This window comes from Vombatus ursinus, unplaced genomic scaffold (assembly GCF_900497805.2).
Source record: "Vombatus ursinus unplaced genomic scaffold, bare-nosed wombat genome assembly UNPS02014858.1, whole genome shotgun sequence".
NCBI classification, from domain to species: domain Eukaryota; kingdom Metazoa; phylum Chordata; class Mammalia; order Diprotodontia; family Vombatidae; genus Vombatus; species Vombatus ursinus.
In genome coordinates, this window is record NW_020954636.1 from 2036659 (window position 1) to 2047429 (window position 10771).

At 37.7% G+C, this 10771-nt stretch overlaps 1 protein-coding gene across 1 annotated transcript; it reads left to right on the forward strand.

The window, feature by feature from the left end:
* Window positions 1-8652: 8652 nt before the first annotated feature.
* LOC114027334 (olfactory receptor 13-like) lies at window positions 8653-9591 on the forward strand. Its single transcript, XM_027841313.1, has one exon. The coding sequence runs from the start codon at window positions 8659-8661 to the stop codon at window positions 9589-9591; it is 933 nt and encodes a 310-aa protein (XP_027697114.1). The 5' UTR covers window positions 8653-8658.
* The last annotated feature ends 1180 nt before the right edge of the window (window positions 9592-10771 follow it).

A 10771-nucleotide genomic window follows, 5' to 3' on the forward strand; every position in this document is an offset into this window, starting at 1 on the left:
AAAACAGACTCAAAACATTTGGCTGGGCTCGGCTATAAGGAAAGAATGACAGGGGAGTGACCAAAAATATTGATTGAGCTTCTTTTTTAACTTTTTGCTGAGCACATATTTCAAAAGACCAGGTACAAAAGGTGGAATGGTGGGCATTCAAATAATAATAAAAAAGGGGTACAGTTCACATGCTCTGGTTCACTCTGCCACAACCAAGGAGGCTGCATCTGCCCTAATGGGTGCTAGCTTGTTCCAATGGTTTCATGCTGTTCCTCCTCTCTAATGCTAGAGCTAAAGCCCCTATCTCCTCTGTTCCCCCACTGTTAAGCACCACTGAATAGTTGTTCCAGTTCCATTTTACCACTTAGCATCAATTAGCTTTTACAAAGAGTTATTTCCTTCAAAGATATAGCATTCACAAAAGTTCAAACTTCCCCCCCGCCAATAACTCAGAGTGTATACTCTTCCTATCCATCCTCACTTTCTGGAGAGTGTTCAAACTTAACTCAGTTTCTACAAACCATTGACCCAAACAAGTGTATGCCCAAAGTCATCATCACTGTCAAATTAGCCTTTGTCTTAGCTACTGCTGGGTCATTAAATGAACCAGAAAACAGTGCATGCCTTGCAGTCTTTCCAATGTAATTCCATCATACATTATCATGACTTTTCCAAAAGCAGGTTCTCCAGCCATATGGGGAATTTGCATCAGACAAACATTGATTCATGCATTCAGTGCATGTGCCAACAATTAAAGCTCAAAATAAGCTGAGGTTTGCAGTAAATGCTAAAGACATCAAATGCTAAAGACTGCAAAGCTTTGATGGGGTAAAAGGAAAAAATAGTGGCTCCAAAAATGAAAATACTCAACTGTCATTCTGTTGGGATTTTTTCTATATCAAGGAATATGATTTTCAAGTTGGAAAGCAAACAACAAAAAAATAATAAATAGTTAAGAGAAAATTTATGAAACACTAATGTGACATTTACTTATTTTATTGACTTCTTATCTCTTAGTTTCTATTAATTATATTTTATAGTACAGATTTTACATGTGGCCCAAAGAGAAAATATAAACCATCTCTAGGGTCCCTTAGAATTTAGTGTTTTATCACTGCATTTTATGAACCCCAGGAATGATATTTGAGGGAGTGTAGAGATTAGGAGATGTGCCATGGAACTGAAGCTTGGGCCTTTTGCCTTGATTTTCAGAAGACACAAGGTGCTTTCTGCAAACTATTAGCTAATTCTCAGAAAAATTACACTTCACTAAACTTTTTGAAAAAGATGTTTTAATTACTTTGATCTAAACTAAAGGTTATTAAAGTCATCTATAGTCATATGAAAAAATGCTCTAAATCACTATTGATTAGAGAAATGCAAATCAAAACAACTCTGAGGTACCACATCACACCTAACAGATTGGCCAAGATGACAAAACAAGAAAATGATAAATGGTGGAGAAGATGTGGGAAAATGGAACACTAATGTATTGTTGGTGGAGTTGCGAAATGATCCAAAAATTTTGGACAACAATTTGGAACTATGCCCAAAGGGTTCTCAAAATGTGCATATCCTTTGACCCAGCAATAGCACTTCTAGGGTTATATCCAAAAGAGTTCATACAAATGGGAAACAGACCCACACGTACAAAAATATTCATAGCAGCTCTTTTAGTGGTGGCAAAGAATTGGAAATTGAGAGGATGCCCATCAACTGGGAAATGGCTGAGCAAGTTGTGGTATATGACTTTAATAGAATACTATTGTGCTATAAGAAATGATGAACAGGCTGATTTCAGAAAAACCTGGAAAGGCTTGTATGGTCTGATGCTGAATGAAGTGAGCAGAACCAAGAGAACATTGTACACAATAACAGCCGTGTTGTGTGATGACTAATATTGATACACTTAATCCTTCCCAGCAATACAAGGATCTAAGACATCGCCAAAGGCCTCATGATGGAAAATGTTATCCACATCCAAAGAAATAACTATGTAATTTGAATGCAGATCGAAGCATATTTTTTGCTATTTTTTTCTCTTCTGTTGAGTTTTGTTTCCTCTTTCTAGTGGTTCTTCCTATTGGTTCTAATTCTTACTTACAACATCATTAATGTGAAAATATGTTTAATAGGAATGTATATGTATAGCCTACATCAGATTGTGCTCCCTCTTGGGGATTGTGGAGGGGAGGAAGGGGGAGAAACATTTTAAACTCAAAAACATATGGAAGTGATTGTTGATAAATCAAAATAAATTAACGAAAAAGGGAAAAATAAACTAAAGGTTAATTTGCGTAAGTCATTTATTCAAATGATCACCAGCCCAGCAGTCAAACACAGCATTATAATCCCATCTCTGTAACTATCTGTATGACCTTGAACAAGTCACTTTACCTCTGAGATTTCAATTTCCTTACCTATAAAATGAGGGGATTTGACTACATGAATGCACAGATCAATTCTAATTCTAATATCTTTTATGGTCCTATAATTCTAAGTCATGCCCAAGTGATTTAGGTCTCTTCTTTTTATAGTTTCTGTATAATTGGAGTGGAGCAGTAGAGTACCTGGGTATTAGGGGTTTAAGGTTGATACATACTTATAAATTAAAGCCCACATGGGATGATCCTCCCACTATTTTACAGGTTCCTGACCAATTTCTCTTCTAGAGAGATCAAGGTGAGTGTTTTTATATTTCCTAAAGTATGTCTGATATTACAGTATATCTCATTAATTAAGCAATTAATTCTGGGATCTTGTCATTTATTGCTATGACATTATATGCTATCATTATATGATAGCTTATATATGCTATCATTCTTTACATAGACTGGAGGAACCACTTCCTATGAGTTTTTGCAGATCTCTCTTTATCACCATTCATCTTTCCCTGATACCTAATCTCTTAGGCTTAGATGAAAATTAAGATTACACGTTGTACAATTTATTAACATAAATTTGTTATGTTGTATGTGGGGAATAGTAAGAAAGTCAATTTGCCTGGACCCCAGAATATGTGAAGGAGAGTAATCTGTAATAAGGCTTGAAAGGCAGCTTGGAGCCAAGTTGTCAAAGACTTTAAATGCCAAATGGAGGAGTTTCTATTTGATCCTAGAAGGAACAGGTAGAGAATAGGTATAATTTATGTGAAAAAAAGATTTAGGATTTATTGACTATGATCTCCACATGATCGAAGATTATAATATGACAACCAAAGCATTAAATGGGAATACCCTGGGTGGAAACTATATCCTGCTTATAAGGAAATAGTGTGAGATGCTGATACAGAAAAATTTTTGACATTAAAATGGGCTGCCATCATTGAAAGTCTTCAAGAATTCTCTAGATGACCACTTACCAGTGATTATGGGAGATACAGTATTGTGTGGGGTAGTGAATGGAGCCCTGGACTTGGAGTCAGAAAACCTTCCTTCCAATCCCACCTCTGACACTTCCTATCTGTGGTACCATGGGTGAAATATATCACTTCTGAGTCTCAGTTTCTTCACGGATAAAATGAGACAAATAATAATGTCACCTATGTCACAGAGTTATCATGAAGATCAAATGAGAATATTTATGTAAAGCACTCTGGAAATCTTAAGGCATTATGCAAATGTCAGCTATAACATTCTGACATCTTGTCCAGTATTCTGACTAGAAGATAATGGTAATGTCATGGTATTCCATGTGAATCTAAAGTTTGAAAATATTATATTAGAATGATGACAATAATTGGAAATGTATTTAGAAGATGTTTCATAGGGAGTCATTTTTGTGCAACTGCATTGGAGTACAATGTCAGCAGAAACACTTAGAAATTGATATGCCTTAGATACCTGATTGGAGGGTAGATAAGGTGCATATTTATATTCATTTGGAGGATGGAGGCAAAGAAGATGTGGCCAAGGACCATTGTCTCATGTGATTTAAGGGACAAGATAAAAGAAGGGTGAAGAGCTAATTGCTGCTGCCAGAAGGAGATCTTGAGGTGTGAGATAAGCAGAAAAAGCTATATTGGCAGCTTCTACTGAGAAAGTTGAGAGAAAGAAGACTCAACACGGAGAAGAGTTTTAGTGCAGCAGATAGGAAGGCTAAATTCACCAGAAATGGTACTTTGTAGAAGCAAAGAAAGGACCTAGAAAGAGAGAAATTGAGTGGTGGTAGAGTGAGGCTCTTGTTTAGTAATGGGGGATTGCTCCTGAACTCTCTTATTGAACTGTGAACCAGTCGATTGAATTATCAGCTGTCAAAAGTTACAATGTCAAAAAGCCCAGGCTACTATGCCTAATTATCTACTGGTTCATTCCAAGGACATAGGACAAGGAAGTGAGAGATTCTTGAGAATTTATTGATTTATCAATTAGATTTGTGATTGGTGAATAAAATAATACATTGTCTCAGCTTCAAGTACAAAAAAAGAGTTGTTTTTTTTTTCTTTTAAAGAAAGTCAAACAGACTAAAAACTATGAAATTATCCATGTCCCTGAGATTTTCTGAGCTGTTTATTATGGAGAGATCACTTGAATTTCTGACCTTTTGGGATACCAGTGATAAGAGGACAGATAATCACTGATGTAGGAAGGTCTGGGATTTAGAGAACTCCACAACTTCCCTGAGGAAAAGGACAAAGTGTCAGTAGAATTGAGGATGATTTCAAAAGAAAATTTTCTCAGTGATTCGTACCAATAATAAATCCTGTGAGAATTAGACCCTCATACATTCCCTTGGGATAAATCACATCTTTTCTTGACTCCATAAGTCCCACAAATTAATCCAGTGTCCCAAGATCCAAAACTTAATTATTGCCTCCAATCTGTGTAACATAGAATGATGTACTGGGACATTGAAGTTCATTCTCTTGTCACTTCTGGTGAAGTTGTGTATATATGTGGGCTATGCAGAAAAGATGAAGGAGGATCATGAGAAAGTAAGGAATATAGCCTCTATTAAAGAAGGAGTATAAAAGAGTATGAGCTATAGGAGTATTACCCAGGGGCCAATTCGTTGTCACCCAAGAATAGTTTCAGCTTCCTCCTATCTAAGCCTCATCTTATAAAGTTGTTCTAGACCTGGAAGAAATTTATATGAAGGGACAAGCAACAAGATCACGCACTGAGAGGAAGGTACTATCTAATGCATATTAGTTGATTGGGTAGAGGCAAATGGATGGCTCATTGGATAGATTGTTTGGTCTGGAGTCAGGAAGATGTGAATTCAAATCTAGCCTCAGACACTCACTAGCTGTGTGATCCTGGGCAAGTCACTTAACCTTCATTTGCCTAAGAGGTGGCTCAGTGGATAGAACATTGAGCTTAGAGTGAAGAAGATCTGAGTTCAGATTCATCCTCAGAGACTCACTAGCTAGGTTTCTCTGACAAGTCACTTAAGCAAGTTTACTTTAATCTACTGGAGGAGGAAATGGCAAACTACTCCAGGATTTTTGCAAAGAAAACTCCAGAAAGGGTCACAAAGAGTCAGGCAACACTGAATGACTGAACAACAGCAGCAATATGCAGTGGATACCTAGGAATATGACCTCTGTCTTAAACTTCCTACATAAGGATACTTGTGGGTATTGAAACTATCTATGCATGACTATTCCTTTGAACTCCCTTCCACAGGGGCCCTGAAAGACAAAAAGACCCTTGTATCCCTCTATAGGGAATAGGTAGGTGGGTAAATGCATGGTGGTTGATGATTGGCCTCTTTTTTTCCCTGTATGGGTATGATGCCCCATGGACTTTCTTCCTTCACTGAACTTTGTGATTATCAAGATTTAAGATTATATTTAGCTGTTAGGGAATAAAAATTCCCCTTTAGGTGTAATAGTGATGACTCCCTCAAATCATATGCCAGCTAAAAACCAGGGTGGATAGTGAGATTTCAGTACCTAAGATATCTCCCAGAGTAGTTGCTGGAGACAATGGGAGCTTCCAGAAAGAATCACAGATGAGTCCCATTTCTCTGTTTCGGTGAGCGTTCCTTTCAGTTCATGCCTAACAATGATGTAAAAAGCAGGGCTTCAGCACTAGGATCATAAGATAAGGCACTGAAATCATAGATTTAGAAATGAAAGGGACTCAGAGGTCATAGGATTATAGGACCACTGATTAGAGCTGGAACAGACCTTAGAAGTCATTTAGTATTCTCTTCTCATGCTATAGCTGAGGAAACTGAGGTTCAGGGAGGTTAAGTATCTTCTTGATTTTCCAATCATATTATTTACTCCTTGCCATGGAATCTGTGATTCACTAACTCAACCTCCTTACTCTTCCTTTACACACAAAATTCCATCTCATTATTGTCTGCATTTTCACAGGCTGTCCCCCAAACTTGCAATGCTCTCTCCTCATCATACCACTGGGTTTCCCTGGTTTCTTTTAAGTCTTAACTAAAATCCCACCTTCTACAAGAAGCCCTTCCTGGTCCTGCTTAATGTTCATGCCTTCCTTCTCTTGGTTCTCTCCAATTTATCTTGTATATATTGTGTTTCTACATAATTGTTTGTATGTTGTATCCCCCATTACAATGTGATTTTCTGTCTTTTGTCTGTTCTTATGTCTCTAGCAGTAATCATCGTGCCTGGCACATAGTAAGTGCTTAAGAAATGACTGACTGACCAAGGTCACACGTACAGTAAGTAAAGCTGGAATTCATGATCATGTCTTCTGACTCTAAATTTAGCACTTTATTTCAAGGCACCAGTGGCCAAGCCAAGCCCTGGATGAAGACAGCATTATTGGGTCCATTAACTATTTTACTAGTAAAATATTGACAGCCATTGTATGAACCTTGAGTCCTCTGCTTCCTCTCAATGTCCCCTTTCTGTGATCACCACAGAGAATAGTTAGTGGTAGGAGTTACACTTGACACAATTAAATATGTGAGGAGCCAAAGAGAACAAAGGGGTCACTAACCTGACCAGAAAATGGCTTATGGAAGTTACTGCCAGTGGTGCTTGATTATGCTGCTCTCAATCCAGATGCCAGCTCAGGTAGGCAGGCTGATCTTTCTGCTGTAGATGGTGATTATTGCCTACATCCAGCATATTCTAGAGGTAATTTCTTCACTCAGCAGCCTAGTTAGTGAGCTATTCTTGGTTTCCCTTCCACAGACACTCAGAAGAGAGGTACAACAACCTATTTGGGTCAAACTACACAATAAAATGCCAGGAGACTGTGGGGGTAAAGATTCTCATGATTCTTTTCCTATTGTCACAACAAAATTGGTAAGTTCTGATCAGTAAATAAAATTACTCAGAATTGAATAAGGAAACCTAAATCCATCAAGTGGCATTCAGTGTCACAGGAAGGTAAGAAAAGAATGGGGTTATGGAAATTGAGGACTGAAGTAGCAAGTGGAAAAGGATCTTCAAATGTATGCATACAGCAAGACAACTTCCTCCATCATGCTCAGCACAGAGAAGAGGTTTAATAAATGCTTCCTGCTATATAGATTGGGTAACTAGACATGACAGAGCCCAGTTTACATTATGTTATTGCTACCTTGGTAATGTTCTATTTTTAACAATACAGATTTAGTCCCTCAAAAGGAAGTAATATAAAAATGAAAGAATGGATCCTGGGAGTTTCAGGTTCATTGACTCTCACCTTCCCTGAGTGCCAGTCCTCCCTCTAGGAACCACTTCAGAGGATCTGTCTTTGGTCTTTCAATTTTCACTCTTTTTTAAACTTCCTGGGTATATAAACATCAACTAGAAATGATTTGCTTGTGAGCTGACTGTCCACAGAGCCCATTCTTCTTCCTCTGTTAAGGATTCTTCTGGGTATTGTCCCCCAGCACTCATTCCCTTACTTCTTATGTGCTCTGTTACTGCCAAAAACCAAAAGTTATTTTTGAGAGTATATCTGTGTGGATGTAATATCACTCCACTAAAGTGTGAGTATATAAATTTTTCAAAAAAAATCTTCAGTACCTAACATAATTTTCTACATATAGTAAGTAATCAATAGCTTATTGCTAATTATTTTTAATTGGAGGAAAATAAGAAAATATACATATTTACTATATAGTATATCTTGTCTATTATCCAAAGATCAGGCAAAGCAAGACAATAAAGGTTTAAAATGTAAAATTGGTCACAACATGATGGAAATTTTTTTAACATGCAGAAAATTATGAAGATTACCAAATATAGCACATAGGAGTTGTCACATACTTAGGAAGAAGGAGGATTCATACGAATGGAGACCAGGTATGTCTTTAAAATATTATCTTTGGCAAGAGACAGTATGATATAATGAACAGGAAGGAATTCTCAGAGTCAGGAGGATCTGGATTCAAGTCCTGCCTCTGACATATAATGACAGCATGACTACAGGGAAGACATTTAATCTCCCCATGCTCCTCCCACTACAATGCTCAAAAGCTATCAATTGCAAAGAAGGCATTAATCTTCATTAAAGGAAGATGATCGAGTAAATTACTTGCTGAGAATTCCAAATTTGTATGAAAAGTATCTAAGAGAATACTAATGTGTTATTTTAATCAAAGTAAGATCTGTAAAATCACATTAGAGTCAATATAAGGGCATTGGAAGGGTGTCATATTTATGCATTTATTTTAATGCACATATCAGTCGATAAAAATTCTTGGTGAAGCTTTTTGCCCAAATGATTTCTTTGTCTCTGTCACAGAACCATGATGAACAATCACACATTGGTTAAAGAATTCATTCTGATGGGATTTCCTCTTGGCCCTGATATGCGAATGTTTCTCCTTGGGCTCTCCTCTCTGCTATATGCCTTCACCCTAATGGGCAATGGAGTAATCTTAGGACTCATCTCTCTGGAGGCCCGACTCCACACCCCCATGTACTTCTTCCTCTCACAATTGGCCCTTGTTGACATTTCCTATGCCTGTAACACTGTGCCTCAAATGCTAGCAAACCTACTGGACCCAGTCAAGCCCATCTCATATGCAGGATGCATAACTCAGACTTTTCTCTTTTTGACTTTTGCCCTCACAGAATGTCTTCTCTTGGAAGTGATGTCTTATGATCATTATGTGGCAATCTGTCACCCCCTCAGATATCCTGTCATCATGAGCTGGTGGGTGTGTATCACTTTATCATTGGCTTCCTGGGTCCCTGGCTTCCTTCTGACCTTGGCCCATCTAATTTTATTACTGCCATTGACTTTCTGTGGTCCCCAGAAAATCAACCACGTTTTTTGTGAAATCTTAGCTATACTCAAACTTGCCTGTGCTGACACCCATATCAATGAGATCTTGGTCTTGGCTGGGGCTGCTTCTGTGTTGGTGGGGCCCTTTTCTTCAATTGTGATCTCCTACACGCGAATCCTCTGGGCAGTCCTGCATATCCAGTCAAGAGAGGGGAGACAGAAAGCCTTTTCCACCTGCTCCTCCCATCTCTGTGTAGTAGGACTTTTCTATGGCACTGCCATCATTATGTACATTGGGCCTGAGCATGGGAACCCTAAAGTACAGAAGAAATATTTCCTCCTGTTCCATAGCCTATTTAACCCCATGGTGAACCCCCTTATTTATAGTCTGAGGAACAATGAAGTAAAGGGTGCCTTGATGAGAGTGCTAGGGAAAGATAGACAATCCTAAAAGATTTAACAGATTATAAGCTTGTAGTAGAATTCAGTAATTGTGACTATTTGCTGATAATAGTTGCAACAGTAATCCGAAATCTGAGTTCATATTGCTTAATTAAAAAGTAGAGTAGCATCTATTTCCTTCTCTGTAATATGATGAATGTAGACTAGATGGCTTCAGAGGTTCCTTCCAGGTCCAAATCAATTTGCCTATAAGTTTTTGAAATTATTTATACACACACATATGCACGCACACACACATGCAAACATATATGTATATATATTATATGTATATTATATATATATATATATAGCTTATGTTTGACTAATTTGTGCAAAATTTGTGAGGTACCAAGGTGCCAAAGGAAAGATGAAATACTTCTACTTAAATGTTTGTAATCAATATCCTAGTGTGTCCTACTGGAAGCAAAATATTTTGAGCTTTGGGATGTTAAACAATGAAGTTATAAAACTTTGAATAATGATGTGAGAAATCATTCAGCACTACACTTGACTCTCTGTCCTTACAGCAAATCCCAAGACATGACCACCATCCTACAAGAACACTGTGGAAATCTCATTTAATAAACATGTATACCTTTGAGAAAGGGAAAGAAAAAGGGAGAGAGGGAAGGAGATAGAGGGAGAAAGAAAGGGACAATGGAGGTAGAGAGAGAAGACACAAAGAGAGAGAGACAGTGAAAAAGAAACAGGATTGAATGAATACTGCCAGAAGTTTTATGAGAAATTTTCAGCTCAGTTTAAATGTGAAACTAGCAATAATTACTTCTACAAATTACATCATTTTAAAAAGAATAACCCTAAAGATTCTCTGTCTCTGTCTCTGTCTCTGTCTCCATCTCCAACTCTCTCCCTCTCTGTCTGTCTGTCTGTCTGAATCTCTCTCTCTCTCTCTCTCTCTCTCACACACACACACACACACACACACACACACACACATTCACATGAAGAGGATGGAATTAGATTTAAAATTAGTACCACTCCCAAGATTCCATTGGGTTTATATTACCCAAGGTAATGTGGCCCATTGTGAGGATGAAAAGAAAGTAAGAAAAATGAAAGATATTGAGATGTGGTGGGAGAAACAAAAGACAGATCAATTTCTTTATAGAGAGGGACAGATACTTAGTTTGACCAGGAGCAAGAGTGGACAAGAAGACAAGAGCAATGTA